Raw genomic sequence first — 19,519 nt, 5'->3', positions numbered from 1 at the left:
AGTCCCCAGGTCCACGTGGTAGAAGGAGAAAAACAACTCCTTCAATTTTTCCTCTGACCTCCATATACTTGCTGTGAAGTGTGTGTGCACGAGCATACATACGTGCACACACACAAAAATGCCATTTAAGATTTTAATTACATTTAAATTAGTAAAGTAAAATTTATGGTAAAGGAAGTTAAGGTTTGTAATTAATTGGTAAAAAATGCTCAACAGGTACAAGGTCTTGTTGTATGCCCAAGACCCCAAAAGAAAAAGCAACATTCAGCTGGCCACCCAGACCAGACTGTCTCCTATAGACTCATCGTGAAGACATTGTAATGACTCCACACTACCTTTTCCAAGAGAGGACGTTACATGCTTCACGTAACCAGTCACTTTGGTCATTGTGGTTGGCTTGACACAGGTGGCAATGCTACACTGTTAACTATGACCGTCTTGTAGTTTGTTTTGGAATCTACCCAGTTGTAATCTCCTGTCTCTCTTCACCATGACCTTTTAGAATATTCTTGTCTCTTACCACCTATTTTAATCTGCCGCCTGACCTTCAGACACCCGCACACCTTTTGAGATTTTTTTTAAGATTTTTATTTTTAATTGTGTGCATGCGTGTGTGCGTGCCCGCATGTGTGTGTGTGCGGGTGGGGTGCATGCACATGAATGTTAGTATACACAGAGAGGGTGTTGGATGCCCTGGAGTTGCACGCAGGGAGCCATCAAACATAGGTGCTCGAAACCGAACTCGGGTCCTCCGCAAGTACAATATAGTTTCTTAACTGCTGAGCCATCTCCCCAGGGCCACCTTTTGATACTTTGAGTCGACAGAAACCAACTGCAGAGGAATCTTTCTTTCCAACACACAGCTTTTCTATGAATGATGTGTTTCTTTTCACTTATTTCTTTGAGGTAGTACATGTAGTATTATATTTAAATTATATCTTCCCGCTGGTCATTTATGGCTTATTACAGAAGCTTTTAGCCTATTTTCAAACTGATCACTTCAACAAACTTCTCTTTCTAGCAAACATTTTCTCCCATCAGTCCCTTTGAATATTTAAGGGACACATTGAAGAAATACCTCAAGAACTATATTTTCTTTGTCTGTGCAGACAACATTCCTTGGGGTGACCCTGACTTCCAATAATCCACCTGTTTTTTTCTACGTACCACCGTGAACTTGTCACATCAGGGTTAGCAAAACAGGTTCAAAACCCAAGTTGTCAACTGAGCAGGTACATGCCCAGAATCCTAGCATTGGGGTGAGGGGAGAGGGGACACACTGGCATAGCACAGGTAGACCCCAAGAACAATACGCTGAAGAAAGCCACGTATGAATGCACCAACACTGTGATCCTACTCACATGAAGCACTCAAAATAAGCAAATCTCTACAGACAGAAAATGCATTCAGAGTTTTCATGTGTGGAATGGGGAAAGACAGGTGACCTCAGCCCTGGCTTAAGGCCAAGCCCTCTTCCTTCAGTGCACCACCCAAGAAATGACCATAACATTGACGACCACCTAAGTCTATCATCCAGATTACTGCATCCTCAAGGGACAGAAGGACAAGGTCATCACAGCTGGGACTTCTAAGTCCTTTCCCCTCTGATCTAGGATATCTGACTCTCTTCTGAGCTGGAGGCTGCGTCCCACAGGAGACATGTCCAGCCAGAGTGGTGAAGGAGGTGACACTCAGGCTGCTCTGCCTTGGAAAGCGCAGAGCTCAGCAAAGCAAGTCCCATCTTTAAGGAGGACAGGGAAGCTGTCTCTAGAGATGGTGGGAGTGAGAGCGCTGCTATGATTTGAACGTCAAAGTTCATTGAGCTCCCCAAAGTTAATGTGCTTAAACAGTCGTCCCACATTCATATGCCGATGGTGTGTCAGAGGCAGGGACTTAGAGCGGTTAGAGGGAGTTTTGAGGATGGGCCCCCATGATGGATGCCATTAGAGGAGGAGAGACCAAGTCTGGCCACATCACACCATGCATGTAGCACCTCCCTCTGGTCGCTTTGCCCTAGCCCCACTAAGTTCCTGGACTTCTTAAACTCTCACCAATGAGCCCAAAACCCATTGTTCTTTCATAAGGGACCTAATCGGTGCTATTGAATTAGAGCCATAGAAAGTGGCGGAACACAAGACGTCTCCAGGATCAACGGCTGAATGCTCTGAACAAGAGGGGAAAAAGAAAATCAGGTGACGATAGGAATGTGTCTCTGGAGCAAACAGAACAAAAGCCACTTCGGGGCAGTGCAGAGAATTAGGTAAAACAATTCTCAACGACAAGGAAGTCAGCTCACAAAAGAAATTTAGCCCCCAAATCTCCCAGAGTCGGGCTTTCTTATAAACCAGTTGGGCTGTCAGAAGGGAAGCTGATGACTACCTCCCTCTACCTCACTGCTCCCCCCTCGTGCCCAGTTCTGTCTAATCTACCACACCCTGAACCCTCTTTTAAATGCCAGGAGGCATGAAGGGCCTCAACAAACAAGGAAAGCTAGGCAGGCGTGGGAGCTTCTTGACAGAGCTAATAAGCAGCAGTCTGTCCCAGAACTAAGGTCTCCTGACTCCCTCCAAGAAGATGCATCCTTAAGAGACGGAGGCCTCAAATTCTTTCCACTGCACCTCATGTTTCCTTAGTGAATCCCTGGGATAGCTACACAAAGGAAAAAACAATGCTGAGAGCAACAGCCCCAAGCGTGGATTCTCTTCCCTGTCCCTGGATTCCCCACCCCCAACCCCATCTGCAAAACACTGCATTCGTTGTTCCTGGATTGTTTGTATAGGGAGGGCTGAGCTAATAAACATCACGGAGACTTGGGAAAGAGGAGCCACAGACAAGGTCAAGGGACCTCTGAGGGCAGTTGGTTCAACCTGACATTGAACAGAGGCTGGGTCTTCTCCCACATGGGGTTCACTTAAGTTGGTTGAGTTCATGGTATAAGTCACTACTGGGGACGGCTATCCAAATAGCCCTGGGGAATGCAGGAGAAATCTAGGTCCTGGAGACAGGGCTCCTGTGGACAGACCAGAGGCAGACTGTAGACCACCATGGTAGCAAGTCTCTCCCCACGGGTGTAACCTCCCTCTCAGTGGGAGATGTACAGTAACTGGTCATTTTCTCCCTCTGTGTTACAGAAAAAGGAAAGGCACTTTGAAGTGATGGTTGGTTGGAAATGCAGGATAAACCCTAAATACTAGAATCTTCCTGCTGCTGAGGAGTCGGGGGGCCTGAACAGAGGCCTGATTCTGAGGGCAAACTCAAAGTAGGTAGGGAATATGCCAGGGTTTCCTTGGCATTCACACACAGTCTAGTTGTTAAGCAAAGTGAACCCTTTGGACTGAGGAAATGGCTTAGTTGATTAAGTGCTTGCCTTACAAATACGAAGACCTGAGATCAACCCCTGAGCAAATGTAGAAAATTTGGACATGGTGGTGTTCCTTGACAATCCCAGCACTTGGAGGTACAGAGATACGTAGCCCTCTAGGACTGGCTGCCTAGCTCCTTGCCGCACAATTCTGACTCCTTTCTGCACAGCCTCAGAGCTTGGATCAGAACCTTACCTAGGCTTAGAGTAGTGAAGCAAGTCCCGAGTCATCTCTGGGTCTCCTCCCATTCCTTCAGATCTAGCTGGATAATCATCAGCTCTTGACCTTCAAGGTCAAAGGGAGGACAGGACCGGCAATGAGGGCCCGGGGTTTGCACATTTCCAGAGCACTGAATCAACAGCCTGTACCTTCAAATAAACATTTTCCAGGTCTTCTAACGGACAGAATTCTGTCCTTGACTCCCGATGAATGTCAATGGAGGAATCCAGAAAGCATCTTTGAGGTCACTGGCAGAGCTCATCAGGGGACAAGGGAACAAAACAGGAAAGCACCTTCATACACATGTCTTCCTTTGCTTGGATCAGTGTGGCTTGCACCATTGCCCTGATGTCACATTAACAGGATGTAAGTTGAAGTGCATCCATCAGACAGGACCTTAAAAGTTTGTCCCCAGAGTCCCACATAGTGAAGCTGCACAAAATGACCTAACACACAGCCAAGACTACAAAAGCCTTGACTTCCTATCAGGTTCCCAGTTCAAACCCTGAAGCAAACCTTTCTTTTCCTCCACAAATATTAAATGTCCACACCCCTTTCCCCAGACACAGTAGCCCTGACTACTCTCCCAGGTTTGACTGTGGCTATATTCAGCCTGGCTTTTATCTGTTATGATTTATATTGATAATGAATTAAGGCGCAAAATAAATAATAACAGTAACAACAACCAGCTAAAGGAAATCAGGAGAGGCGTCTGCCATGTGCATCTGCCTGAACCAGCCACTCACGGTACCATGGGAGCCATGAAGTCATCCGCTGGTTTGATGCTATGAGACAGAAAGACACAGCTCTCAGGTGTCCTCCAGGAGGAGACCGAGATCTGCTTTCTGTCAGGCCCTTCCCAAGCCCACTTCCCTGAGTTGTAGGGACAATGTAATGAAATGGTTCCTTAGCCAACATACCCAGTGGGAAGGACCTGTCACCGAGGCTGGCCAAGGATCCTCACAGGACAGGACGGTGGAGCAAAGGATGCTGGTGCCAGCCCAGGGCAGAGTGGACAAAGACCGGGCAACAGGTCCACCATGAAAACAACAGAGCCCAATGTGCACAGCAGCTCTGAAGAGGCACAACACCAGCCGCCTCTGAATTCCAAAGACAACAGAAAACTGAGATCCAGTGAGAACCGTGTCCAAGGGGCACACATTTTACATCTACAAAGCCAGATGTATTCCCAAGAAAATTTAGACCCCAGAGTGGAAAAAGAGTAAGTTACATTTTTTTTACTTTAGTTTGTAATCGGTTTTTTTTTTTTTTCCCCTTGCTTTTTAAAAGAGGAACTGCTTTGCATGGGCTTCAACACAAAACAGACTTTGAACTCTTCCTGGTCCTATCAAATGCTGTGCCGCAGCACACGTTCAGGCAGAGACAGGTTGGATGATTGACAGACAAGACACACAGGTGGGTAACTCAATAGATTATAAATAGGTACAGACACATTTAACACTGCAGTAAATTACAGAGATGCCAATATACACATTAGATTGATTGATGCATATGTGACAGATAAATAGATAAAGAGGTAAATAAATGCCAGACAGAAGAGACAGACAGGAGGTAGATGATGGGTCACAGAATGAGCTATGGCCTGAAGAATAGTAGTGTCCCCCCAAAAAAAATTTTCTTATGTTAAAATCCCAACCCCTAGGATAGCATTAGGAGGTGGGGCTTTGGGAGGTGGTTAGATCATGGAAGTGCTGACTCCATGCACGGACTCAGGATTCTTACTAAAAAGGTCCATGAACTGGCCCCTGGTAATTTCCACCCAGTGAAGACACAGTGTCTGTAACTCATAAAGCAGGCCCTCACAAGACACCAGATCTGCTTGTGTCTTGATGCTGGACTCCCCAGCATCCACAGCAGTGAGAAGTAGATTTCTGTGGTTTGTAAACTGCCCCATATGATATTTTGTCATAGTAGCCCAAGGTAGGTATGTAAGGAGGGAAGAGAGGGAGAGAGGGAGAGAGGGAGAGAGGGAGGGAGGGAAGGAGGAAAGGAGAGAGAGAGAGACAGAGAGACAGAGAGACACAGAGAGAGAGAGAGAGAGAGAGAGAGAGAGAGAGAGAGAGAGAGATTTCCCTATAGATTCAATAGATGACAAATACCTACATATATAGATGCTTAGATACACAGGATGGATAGATAGATAGATAGATAGATAGATAGATAAATAGATAGATAGATGATAGATAGATGGATGGATAAATAGATAGATGATAGATAGATAGATAGATAGATGATAGATAGATAGATAGATGATAGATAGATAGATAGATAGATAGATGATAGATAGATAGATAGATGATAGATAGATAGATAGATAGATAGATAGATAGATAGATAGATAGATAGATAGATATAGGTGGATGGATGGGTGATGGGTGGGTGGGTGGATGGATGGATGGGTGACAGGTTAAGATAGGTGGCTGATATATGATAGACAACTTATAGAGACACTGGATAGACTAACAGATGAAGATGAATAAACTACATGAGAGTCACACACCAGAAATATCACAGCAACCATTTGTAAACATCATGTTTTTAAAAATCCACAAACCTCACTTATTCTGTACATAAGCATAAGAGATAACAGCCTTGCCATCCTCAGATGTAAAATTGCTACCTAGGAAGACATTAGGATGGTGGTGGCTTCCAAACGTCGAGTAAGTAGTACGAGGGAAAACCAGCTTAGATCTGGTTCTCAATGCTCTCCTGATGCTGCCTGTCATGTGAAACTCATTCTCTGCAGTGGCTCAGGGATTCCACCTAGCCACAAGAGCGGAGCAAGGGTAGATCTCAATGGCTGCCCCGGGGTACCCTGATTCTGTGTCATTACCAAGATGGTTTGATTCCTTGCTCGAAGGCTCCCCACAAGCAAGGACTCCAGTTGTGACCTATCATTAGAGGGAGACTAGATCATAAACACTACTGAGTCAATCTAAGACAGTAGGCTTCTGGCAGAAACACAGCACAGCGGGTGGCCCGTGGGGCTGGAGAGGGCAGTCACCAAGCCAAGGGCCTGTGCTGCACTCTTCTGCCATGGGCTCCTCTTACCCCAGCTCCTACCCCCTTTCCTGCGCACTGCCTGTCCCACTCACTCCCAGTCCTAAGTGCTGAGGATGAAGCCAAGTGAAACCTTTTAGATACCAAGGACAGCAACGGAATCTGGAGGCTCAGTCCCAGTGCGTTCCTAAGATTCTTGAAGACACTGGACTTGCAAGCCATGCCCCCGACCAAACCAGGTCATAGCAGTGAAGCCCCTCCCCTTGCAAAGACGAGACGGTAGAGCAGGAAACAGAGCTTCCAGAGAGTTCTGTGAACATTCCACCTCACCAGAAGTCCAGCTGTTGAGACAAGATCTTAGATGCTGGAAGCTTCCAAACTCAAAATTCTAAGCCCACCTAGAAATAGGTCAGAAGAGTTTGTGCCTGCAGTTTGTTTAAAAAAAAAAAAAAACTCCCCGGGGGGGTCAGAATGTGCATTTATACTCTAATGTTGGCCAGAGATCGCTGCAAAATTCCCTTTGCAGGAGAGGCCTGGACCACCACAACCCAACTTCAGGCAGCATCCGCTCTATCATTAGGGGAACATTTGGTCACATACTAAAAGGGCTGCCTCCCAAATGGGTTAGCCAGAAAGAACTCTAATTTCTACTCACTATAATTCCCTTCGTGATTAACCACAGCAGTGATGCTGACTAATGGCAAGGGATCAAAACGAACAGCTTCACCCAACAACGGCAGCAAATGGGAAGCAGAGCCCTCAAAACCCAAAGGAATGAGGGATGTACCATTGCTTGGGAAGAAATGGGGAAAAAAATGGCTACTCAAAGAGGTAAAGGATGGGAGAGAAAGAGCTGTAAGGGAGTGACTTAGGGCCAGAGCTATCAACCAGGAGGGGAAAAAAAAAAAAAACAACACACTTCCTGGCCAACCACTCCCCAAGACACTCAGTTTTGTTTCTTAAGTATTGCGTACCATTTATTGTCTGTGTGTGTGTGTATATCCTGTATGAGCAGCTCTCTCTCTCTGTATGTATGTGTGTCTGTCTGTCTGTCTGGAGCCTCTCACTGGCCTGGGACAGGCCAAGCAGGTTAGACTGACTGGCTAGCAAGACTCAGGAATTGTCCAGTCTCCTCTGTACTAAGATTATGAGACTGAACCTTCCAACCACACCCAGTTTCTTTTTGGGGGAGTGAGGGGTACAAGTTCTGGGGAATGAACTCAGGTCCTTGCATGGTAGGCACTTTAAATGGTTAAACAGGTGCTCTACCTCAGGCCCTGTGTTGAACGGAAGGAAAGTTCTGTGTTGGCCACTAAGCAGAATGAAGCTTCTGATGTGACTGAGCGAGCATTCCCTGTCTGCTTACTGAACCCCTTCTACTTTATAGAAGCTAGCCAGAGCCAGCCGCATCCCACACTATAGAAGGCAGGTAAGTGATGACGGCAGGGATCCAGAGAAAGGGGTGGTTTCCACACTGCGCTTCCTCAAACTGGACCACCAGAATCTGCGGCGGGGGCAGCTACCAATGGGAGAAAGAGAAAATGGGGGCAAGGAGCCAGGTCTTCAACAGCCCACCACACCTACCACCCTACCAAAGCTGTTATTAGTCCTCTGTCAGGCGGACAACAATGGGCTGTCCGGGACCACAGTAACACAACCTGCCAGCCAGCCAAGCCAGAGGAGCCAACTCCCAAAAACTGATGTGCAGAAATCGTCAGAGCTCAGCCCTGCCCTCCAGAAGCTTCTGCCTCATTTTCTCAGCTGGGATATAGAATATGGGATCTTGGGTGATGGAGGCTCCTGTCTACCAATGGGAACCCTGAGGCTGGGACACTGAGTCACAGAAGCCTGTCACTTGTTCACATGTGAAGGTTGAAGAGACCTGGCTGTAGCCCTAACATGTTCCCTGTGGCCTCATCACTAATTCCTGGCTCCATCCTTCATTCTCAGTAATGGGATTGATGAAAAGTTCCCAACAGTCTGTAAACTCTAGGAAAAACTGGGAAGTTTTGGAAACATCTAAAAACTGAGACTCTCCCAGATCTGTGTGCAACCCTCATAAACAGAGTAGAGACTGAGATCCAGGAGGAGGGAGATGTTTCGGGAGATAGAGACCACCCCTTCCTAAGCAGGATTGATCTTTAAGGCTGTCTGCCAGATCAAAAGAGGATACAAGAAAGGCACCCTGATGTATTGTGGGAACTCCTATAATACCCTGAAAGAGATCTAGCAAGGCACACAGGCCTAATAAATGAATTCCAATATCCTACCCAGCAGGCTGGTCAAGCCCAATACTCTGGGCCCCTTTGAGAGAATCCATTTGAGACATGATTGCTGGACCACTGGGAAGAGCTCTGCCCTCCTCCAGGATGCTTCTCCCCACTGTCCTCAGCAACAGGTATCAAGTGATTGGCCCAGCCATGGACAAAACCTTCCAACCCAGCCACCCAGTGACACCCAAGCGGGTCTAGAAAAGGCTATCCTGTCCTTAGGTGAATCATGTGACTTAATCCACGTAAAGCTCTGGAGAGATAAGAAGTTGAAAGGGGGTGGGGTATGCCTACTCAGACAATACATTGGATACGTGGCTTTCTAATCACCAGACCACAGGCAGATTTTGTGGTGATAACTTTGGTCCTGGACTTGGAAGCTTCAGTGTGATGTGGTTGGGTGTTGTATAAACACTTTCTAACCAGAGTCAAATGAGCCCAACAAAGGGGGTAATCAAAGTATCCATTACAGACGCATCCAGCTTACACTGTGTGTTCACACGTAGGCTTGCCACAGACGGCGAGTTAAGCCAAATGCCACGTGGATGAGAAAATGACAAGCAATGGATGTACCACAGTGGCACTCCAAGTTTCCTCCATCCCAAAGGGTCCTGGGGAAAGGCGTCTGAGTCCATCAGGGTCTCTAGGGACATGTGACAACTTCTCCTATAGCCACTGTCCTCAGAGAGCCAGGACCAAAGTGTGGACCAGCAGGAGAGTCTCTGGCTGCAGCACTTACACGAACAGCTCAGGGAAAGAGCCTGCCTAGTCCACAACCACAGGCTTTATGCACACCTGAGCTCTGGGCTCTCCCCAGCTGCTGGCAGGGCTGACCATAGCACTGGTATTGGTGGGAGTGGCTAAAGCAGCCACTGTCGTCATAGTGAGCACAAGACACACAGACGTCTTTGAAACATACGTGGCTCAGCCACACAGCATCACTCAAATCAAGTCTCCTTCGAGTTTTCTTTTATTTACTCAGCCAGCCATCATCCATCCCTCTAGCATTCACACTGGTTGGGTGGGAAACTTGAAAACAAACAAACAGACACACTACAAGAAACTAAGCGTCACAAAGTATGAGATAAAAGCCCATCTTTTGCCAGGTTACCGAGAAGGTTTGCAGACAGGGGGACCTACGCTGACCCTCTGAGAGAGCGAGGATTCTCACAGGCAGATGGAGACTGTAACGAACTGCAGACAACGTGGGTTGTGTTCTCTGAGGCAGGAGAGGACCACTGAAGGATTCAGAGGAAGGAGACAGCAAGAGCAAAGCCTGGAGAGAAAGAGTCCTGCCACAGAGGGCTGGGGCCAAACTACGGGAACAGAAAGCAAATGTGGAAATCAGCTGGATAGAGAGGCAAAGTGCACTAGAGTGACCAAAGATCCAAGAAAGCTCTGGGAACCAAGCCACTGTGACCATGAGACAATGCTCTGGAATTGGGCACCGGAGACACAGCAGAGGAGTCACTGGGTGCACTGTGCCCAGGTTTCACACCTCCAGGAAAAGCCTTGAACTTAGGTCAGCAACAGCAACTCCTGTCTGTGGAGATTTAGCCTAATTCGGAGTGCCCTCTGTGTTCACTCGGTAAATCTGTTAGGTCAACTAATCCCCATTTTCTTTTCATTTTCTTTCATCTTACTGAACATGTGTGGACTCTTCTTGTCATCAAGTCCTGTGCTGGTTATTTTGTTGTGAACTTGACAACATAGAGTCCCCTGAGGAGAAAGAGCCTCAACTAGAGAATTGCCTCCTCCATCAGATTGGCCCACAGCCAATGGCTGATGTGCAAGGGCCCAGTCCACTGTGGGCAGCACCATCCCTAAGCAGGCCTGAGCTGTAGGAGAAAGTTAGTTAAACATGAGCCAGAAGGAGCAGAAAGCAGCATTCCCCCAGAGCTTCTGCTTGAGTTCCTGTCCTGACTTCTCTCAAAGACAGCCTGTGACCTGGAAGTGTAAGTTGACATAAACCGTTTCCTCCACAAGATGCTTCTGGTCGCCGTGTTTATCACACCACAGAAAAGCAAACTAGAACACACCCTGAAATAACACAGTATGACAACTAGCCCCCCTCCCAGCATCCATATTGTACCGGTGTTATGAATAATTTAGAGGTTATTCAAAGCCTCCAGGAAGTTGTGTGTAGGAGACATGTAAATACGATGCCATTCTTACCATAAGAGACTTGTGTGCTCTCAAGTTTTAGTATCCTTGTTGGGGGGGAGTCTTAGAACCAGTCTCCCATTTTCCTAAAGCAGCATTCAGTCACCCCTACAACCAGCCACCTCCAGACGCCACCATGACCGTGGGGCCAGCCTAGATGCCACCAGCTGCCTATGTCTGGTGTCTCTGCCCACCCATCCCTGGATGAAAAGAGCAAAGGGCATCCTACCACCCTACACTGGGTCCCTCACAAAGATCCCATTGTATGAGGCCCAACAGTAGCTTTGCTTTATGGTAATAACATGTTCTGCTAGTAATCTGGTGATGTGTCACCTTCTTTACACGGGAACATTCGGCTGCCTTTTCTCCGGCAGGTAGAGCCTTGCCTGATGGGAAAAAGAGCCTCTGGGGACAGGAAAACCAAAGCCAGCAAGGAGAAAGGTGAAGGTTCACCTACCTGTGCAGCTCAGGGGGATCAGTAAAGAGGAAGAGAGGGGAAAGGGGTGGGCAGGCTTTGTACCAATTTACCCAACTTCCATCTCCACAACAGCCAGAAGCTGATCAAGTTTACAACTGAAAACACCCAAAGCCTTCCCCCCTGGCTCAATATGTATTCAGGAAGCTAGGGGACACCAAGTTACATGAAGGCTATGCCCCTGCCCTGCAGAACAAGCCTCAGCCACACTGAAGCCAAGAAAAATGGTATGTGCACCCAGCAAGCAGAATACAGAAGAAAAAAAAAAATCCTGATTTCTCACCTGCATCATTATAGCTCCTCTCCAGGGGAAAGGCAGTGGGCTGCTGGGAAGCCTGTCCTCATTAGCAACCACGATGAATTTTTGCAAGAGTCATTGGCACTTTTCACAAGCTACCAAATTTGACCGAGGCTGGGTATGACAACTCGGAGCACACCGTACCTCCTGATCACCCTCCGTCTTTCCCTTCCCACCTTTCACAAGCTGTGGTTCTACCCAGGTTTTACAACCTGTGATTCAAACTCAGGACCTCCAATCTGCAAGTGCTACTGCTGAGAGATGTGCTTGGCCCTTGTTCTCTGAGATTGTTCATCAAGCCCCCTTGCTACTGAACCAACCGGGCTGCATCTTGAACCCGCATTAGCGCTACCGTACCCATCCAAAGAGACAGAGCCAGCCACTGAGCCCTCTCCCCTAGTGACCATCATAAGTGACGACGCCTCCGCCTAGAGAAGGAAGGAAGCCCACAGGTGCGGACTGAGGAGTGAGAAAGCCAAAGAGATGTCAGGGTAGCAAGACGGGATGTGGCTGCATCAGGGGAGGGCTGGGAAGGGACAAGCTCCAGCAGACTGAAGCTGAGGCTCAGGACAAGCACAGGGAGTGAAGGAGCAATGGCAGAGACAGGAGGAAGCGATAGATGGAGCAGGCTCTCCTCTGGCTTCCAGATGAATCTGAGAGGAAATAAGCTCTTCTGCACCTGCAGTGCAAAGTACAGGTGGCTACAGGGAAATAGACATATAATTATGTTTATGTTTATATATATGTATATATAACTTACATATAAATATATTTGTTTATAAATTATATATAAATATATAACTTAGTGCATTGCCAGTGTGGGAATGGGAAGAACTTATTAACTATGTAAATACTTATTGTAGAGATCAGATCTAATACCCAGCAAGGTCATGTTGAGAAGAAACCAGATACCTAGACTCCTGATTCCTATGAGGGGAACTTTCATGTCACAGAGGCATGGCAATGCTTTCTGTAACCAACCACTGCCTGGAGAAATGTTGTTTGTGGAATGCTAATCAGAGACCAAAGCACAGGCCTCCTCGGTGTCCACCTCAACTCAAGGCTGAGGCAGGTTACCTCCCTGACTTGGCCTTTCTAGCTGATGTTTGAATGGTCTGGGTTTCTTTTGGTTCACTATACTCAGAAAAGGGGGGAGCAGGAAGTGACTACTCAGCCAGTAGAGTCCCAAGCAGCCAAAAGACCAGCAAGCCAAGGTGGGGGGTGTCCATGAAGGGCTCTCCCAAGAACATCACACCCAAGGCTGAGCAAAACAGAGCAGCAAGGACCGCCCCCAGAGGGTCTGTCTGGGAACCCAACACTTCAGATTGAAAACCAAGATGGCAGAACCACCAGGGAGCTGGGGATAATTTAAAACCCAGGAGACACAAAATATTGCTCATCGGATTTCAGAAGAATGGTGAGACCCCCAAAGCCACAGTCATCACTGAAAAACACCCAAGAAGACAGGCTTCAGAAAGCACAAACTCAGGTTTTTCACCGTTGTTCATCGTTGAGCCCAACCCCACTAAGTACTGAGTAGTTTGGATAAAATCCCTTTTTTAACAAAGGACTCTGATAGGACATTGTGCAGTTTCCCCGCCTCCCCAACCCACCAGTCAAAAGGCACGCTGGAATCAAACCACTTCCGAGCAGACTCTGAACGCAGCTGCTGTGTCTGGTGAATACACACTTTAGACTTGGTTGAACCAGGAACACAAAACCCTAAGAGGGATGGCGTAAAAGGGCACCACTGTGGGTCCCTACAGCTTTCCTACTTCATGGGCAACTCATATCAGTGGGTCTTGTTCTGAGCACAGTAGCCTAACTTTTCAGTGTCCAAAGAAGGCTAGAAAAGTACTCCCTTGATTGAGCTTCCTATTACTGGAACCGAGGCTTCAGGCGAACACTCCGTTACATCTAAGTGTGGGAGCATACGCCTATCATCCCAGCATTTGGGAGGCAGGGGGATGAAGATCAGGAGTTAACCTCAGGTACCGTATAGAGGGAGTGAGGTCAGCCTGCGCTACTTAAGACCTTGTCTGGGGAAAAAAAAAAAACAGAAAACATGTCCTTTATTCTACCTTCATTCGGAGAAGAATCCTTAGAATTTTTATGATCTAATATTGATGACTTTAAACACTGTATTTTTCACAAACCAGGCACATTTTGAAGTGAAGAAGGACAAACGTGTCAAAGCAGATAGAGCAACCAGGCCTCCTCTCACCCTCTACAATTTCCCCAAGCTCATCCTCAGGAGCAAAGTCACACTGCCCCCGAATCCAAGTTAAAGGTGACAAAGTTAAAGGTGACGCTGTCCCAGCCTTACTGATCATTGTGGTTCCCCCGGCCAGGGCTGCCTTGGTTCCCTGGAAGAAGTCATCAGCGGATGTCATCCCCTGGTCAGGCATCTGGAAGCGAGTGTGCACGTCGATTCCTCCGGGGATCACCATTCGGGAGTGGGCTTCGATGGTCTTCACCCCTCCTGGCACAATCAGGTTTTCTCCTATTTGCCTAAGGAAGCAGAGTTGGCGAGAGAGGGCCAGAGAAATGTAGAATCAGATTGGGTCTGACATCTGTTTTCGTTAAGCTATAAACATATCTTCACTGCACAATTAGCGCTTTGGGGGTTGTTGCTATAATCTTTCATGGGAGCCCCGCCCACTCCTTACCCTCAGGAGCAGATGCAGAATGAACTAGCCATGAGGATTATGTCTGCTTCAAGGTCAGCCTTGGTTACAGAGTGAGTTCCTAGCCCACCTGGGCTAAAGAATGAGGCCCCTGTGCCCAAACTCCCCATTCAGTGATGAGTTATCAGAAACCTCTAAGACTGAATAATGACAAAGCCCCAAAACACTTGTATTAACATTTTCTCAACCCCCCCCACCCCCGTTCAGCTAGTTTTCCAATAACAGTTCACTCTAGAGCCTACTCTTTTTTCCAACATCTGTTTGCCCTATTTTCCTTTCAATGTGGGAAAAACGGAGGTGGGAGAGTGCAGAGAGAGAGAGAGAGAGAGAGAGAGAGAGAGAGAGAGAGAGAGAGAGAGAGAGAGAGAGAGAGAGAGAGAGAGAGAGAGAGAGAGAGAGCGCAAAACAAGGGGAACAAAAGAAAAGGAAAAAGTAAACACTGTTATTCCACCAACTGCAATGTGGAAGCAGGTGCTCATGGATTCAGATAAAGGTAGGAAAACAAATATCCATGATGTTGGGGACATACATCATACCTACTAGGGGCAAGGAGGCTGTGGCAGTTTGTTTGTGGGGATTTTGTGTGTGTGTGTGTGTGTGTGTGTGTTGGGTTGGTTTTGAAACCATGTTTTTCTACATGGTACTCACTATGTAGACCAAGTTAACATCGAACTCACAGAGAACAACCTGCCTATACCTCCCAAGACGTGGAATAAGTGTGTGCCAGCAGACCTGGATGTAGGGGTTTTACTTTGGAGACAAGATCACATCATCCAATTAAAAATATTTTTTTAACTTCATCTTTCCACCAATTTTTAAAAAGAAAAATTAATAAAGGAAGAGTTGAATTTCTCAGACAAATGAACTATACTAAAAATAGCATCAGGCTGCTCTATTCCAAGCCAGTGTCTTTCAGCCAGACCCATCACGATCTCCTGTGACTGAGATGCCAAAGGAATAAGAAAGTCATAGCCCGTGATTGCTCAGAGCTGGGACTGCTACAGACAAACACACATGGAGAAATCGTTAGCTATGGAAACATTAAGACCCGTCTTGGCTTCATTAAGTCTGGGTGTGAGCTTCCAAGCCATGAGAGTCAGTCCAGATCGCTCTTCTCCAAACTCACTTGCTGTGGGAGTTCAAGAACATTGCTTATTTAAAAGATGTCATGCGCTGTGATGTTTGTCTTTGAGCAGATGTGCTCTCTCTCCAGAGTCTGAGAGCTGTCCTCAGAGGAAAGACATGATATTGTTGTACACTGTTCAATGAACCCTCCAGAGTCCCAGAATACCCAAACTCAGAACCCAATGCACAAGCTGAAACTTAGGGCTGGAGAGATGGCTCAAGGGTTAAGAGCACTTGCTTCTCTTCTAGAGGACACAGGTTCAATTCCCAGCACCCATGAGGTGGCTCACAACCATCCTGTTTCACAGGATCCAATGCCCTCTTTTGACTTTCAAGGACACTACAGGAACAAACATGCATACATGTTCATATACATAAAATAAATCTAAAAGAAAAAATTTTTAAAAATAAAGAAATGAAATATCTAAAGTCCTTCTGGGATTAGGCAGGTGTTTGTCTGAGTTGCTGGCAATTAACTCAGTGTCCTGTGGACCTTCCTGATTAAGCAAGCAGATACACATCTTAACAGAACAGGCTGTGTTCCACATTTATGTCCAATGTCTGAGTACTCCATTCCAAGTAACTGCAGTGTAGCCTATCCCAAACCAAGTATAGGAGCTGACAACAAGAGGGTGTTGTGTCACCTCCGTTAAAAATAGTAAATTACATAATACATGGGTGTCTGTGTGTGCTGTGACTTCGAATCCTCCGAATCTGAATCCCCAAATTTATTAATTACCACCAATAAAAACAAGCTTAAAAAATGTTAAATTGGTCACTTTTGGGTTTTTGGCAGTGCCTGACAGATGCCAGATGCACACTCTACCAACATTACAACATTCCCAGCCCGGGACCCGTGTTAGAGTCATTAAAGCTTGAGACCATTTACATGAAAGAAGCTGAAGCTTAGGAACACCATGTGTGTGTGTGCTCATGCGCCTGCGCCTGCACACATATATACCTTCACGTAGCAATGAATCATACTTACTTGATCAACCCATCTTCCATGTATATGTCTGCATAGAAGGACTGGTCATCATTCACAATCTTGCCACCTTTGATCAGAAGACGATCGCTCTATAACAGAGAGGGCAACAAAGTCAGAACACATTACTGCCCTAGGAGAAGCATCCGTCATTCCTGAGGAAAGGGGGGTAAAGGGCATGTTTTTTACCATTTAAGAGTGATGCTCAAAGTGAGTTTGGAAGGCACCTTATCGAAGGTGAACCTATGCTAGGCAAGCTAGTCATTGCCTGACTCATCAGAAGACACTGGCAACCCTCAACCTTGATAAAAACCATCTTTTCAGGAACACCTTAGACCCAAACCCAAAAGGGGACATTACACAGAACATCCCCCCCAAAGAAGACAGTGCTTCTGAAATTATCTTTGGCTAAACCTCATGTTTTAAAAAAATAAAAAATTAATTAAAGAAAATTCCACCCACATGTAGGAAAATCATGTCTTGGCAGAATTTTTGTCGGGGGAAATGGACCAAAAGTCTGTTGTCATAGCACACGCACACAAACACAGGCACGTCGGCCATAACAAGTTTTCAGCTCGGCGCGTCCGCTCCGTGCTCATTTATCTGTGCAGCGAATCGCAGCAAGTGCAGTGGGCAAGGGAGGGACTATAAAAACACGCACCCATTTAACACATAGGAAGCTTGATGATGTATTAGAGAAACGGGGGACTTTAGGTCGAATACCAGTACAAATGGTTGATCCACTTTTATGTTAAAAAAAATTAAATGATAATTCAACTGAGAAAGCTGAGAGCATGTAAAAGAAATGCTTCGGTCTGATGCACAGCTACCCAGAATATTGTGGGTAGGATGTTTGCAGTGTCACCATCTCCGGCTGGGTGAATGTATGGGTTTATTATTTCAGAACAGATATCAATGGTACAGGCAGAGCCATGCGAGGTTATTACGCTGCACCTCTCAGAACAGCATCCATCTTGATAACAGTTAACCCAGAACTGGGTGACAAAATACAATCTCAGCAGGTGCTTCTTGCGTGTTGCAACTACCAAGAAAGGGAAATTAGAGAGTTTCTTTAAAATATCCATAGAATGCTACAGAACAAAGAAAACAAGGTACAGCTGGGCACAAATGTAGCCACCATTGGGCTTGGAAAATATGTGTTGTTTCTGTTACACTGAAAAGCAAGGTCAGTTTATTTTACACTGGAGGGCCATCTATTCAGGTGAAGGCACTGGGAACGCCCTTGAAAGCAGTCAATATGGAGAGGGTACAAAAAAAATATATCTTTATTAAACCTGCTAGCAGAGCCTCGGAACCTCTCTGAAGTGAATGGAGCAAGATTCCAGTACCCTGGGGAAACTGAGGCTCAGTGGCCTTAAGCCTTCAAGGATCCCTCCTTTCTTCCCTGAGGGGATTGTCTGTAGTCTGGGAGGCAAGAAATCCTGCCTTTTACCACCTCCCCTTTCTCAGAGCAGTACCTGTCGCAAAATCTAACTATGAATCCCCCGGTCAACGGGCGGGGGAGGAGGTCGGAATTATAGTCCGTTCAATCTAGAGTCTTCTAGAAGGCTTCTTACGTAAGAGGCTGGCCACAGTGACAGAGGGGAGAACCAACAGGCCCTAGGGCACAGACCTAAATAACTTGAAACGATGAAGGTACGCTCTTTTAATAAGTGGTCTTGTGGGCTGCCTATTTTTCTCTCCCATACTGTCAAAACGATGTTGTCTTGATCATGCACGAAAACAGCAAGTCGTGAGGTTTGCTAGAGATCTCCCCACCCCCACTGCCCATATGCCATCCTTCAGCACGGTGAACATTTTAACATTGCGTCCGGCATGTCAGCCCTTTGGGACCTGGTACTGACGATTTGCGCACGGGGGGGGGGGGGGGGTTGGAGGGTGGGCTGCCCTGAGAAATGTCTAGAACCCACCCTCACCTAAGAAAGAACAACTCAGTCCAAGCTAAAAACCCCAGGCACACGCCCCCTCCTCTGGGCAACAGTTCCTACTCCTGCAGATGGGTGTGTCCTTGTGGAAAAAGAGACCCGGGTCCCAGGGCCCCCGGAAACAAGCAAAGCAAAAGCTCATCCTCAAATCCAGCCTTAAAACCCATCTCCCCTGTTTGCGATGCCTTCGAATCTGCGTATCCCTGGGTCCTGGCTGGCCAGTCCTATTGCACAGCATTATATAACAATGAATTTCCTTGGAGATCCTCCCTGCCTGGGATCTCCTTCGATGATGTAGAAAATTAGACCGGTGAGGTTTTGTTGTTGTTGTTTTTTGTTTTTCAGTAAACGATGCGCGGGGTGGGGGCGGGGGGAGCAGGGCACCACCCTCTGCATCCCCGAAGCATCGCTAATTCCTCCCAGAGGTGCTTGTCGGGGATGGAGGCCCCGAAAGAGGACGGCTCCTCAGCCACGATGATCATTGTCTGGGACCGGCCAGGCCATCTGCGCGAGTCGCAACCAGCGCCATTACCTCCGCGAGCTTGCTCGCTGCTGTCCCCAGCGCCCACCCGCCCAGACCGCTTTGTATGCGCCACCACGGCCGCCTCCCTGGTGGCGGAAGGAGCATAAAAGGCAGAGAAAGCGAGCCGGGAAGAAAGCCCTGCCAAGACCCCAGCCTCAAATCAGAGGGTTCCTGGGGTCCTCCGCGTCCACAAAAAGCTCCCGCCCTTCTCTGCTCCTCATCGGGTCCCGATCCTCCCTTCCCTCCGCATCATCCCAGTACACCCTGCCCTTTCCAGCATCCCTCCCTGTCATGACGCCTCCGGGCTGGAACTCGCTCTTTCTCACAGGAGGAAGGCTCCAGAGAGCTCTTTCTGGAGGGGGCAGAAGACACGGGAGGATGTGTTTTCCCAGCTCCCCACCACCAGGCTCCCGGATCCCAGCCTCGCAGCACGCAGCCGGAGAAC

The 19,519-nt window shown here is 47.3% G+C and overlaps 1 protein-coding gene across 1 annotated transcript in view; it reads right to left on the bottom strand.

Annotated features, from left to right (window-relative positions):
* The window catches only part of DPYSL2 (dihydropyrimidinase like 2), a 63,107-nt gene that overhangs the window by 42,997 nt on the left and 591 nt on the right, over window positions 1-19,519 (bottom strand). Inside the window, exons 2-3 of the mRNA XM_080926205.1 lie at window positions 16,609-16,697; window positions 14,135-14,319 (exon numbers count right to left, since the gene is read on the bottom strand). Of these exons, the coding sequence (XP_080782331.1) occupies window positions 14,135-14,319; window positions 16,609-16,697 (274 nt within the window). The remainder of the gene's footprint in view (window positions 1-14,134; window positions 14,320-16,608; window positions 16,698-19,519) is intronic.

The sequence above is a fragment of the Micromys minutus genome (genome assembly GCF_963924665.1).
Source record: "Micromys minutus genome assembly, chromosome: 12".
NCBI classification, from domain to species: Eukaryota; Metazoa; Chordata; class Mammalia; order Rodentia; family Muridae; genus Micromys; species Micromys minutus.
The sequence above is the reverse complement of the archived record's forward strand: the minus strand, read 5'-3'. Positions and strand labels throughout refer to the sequence as shown.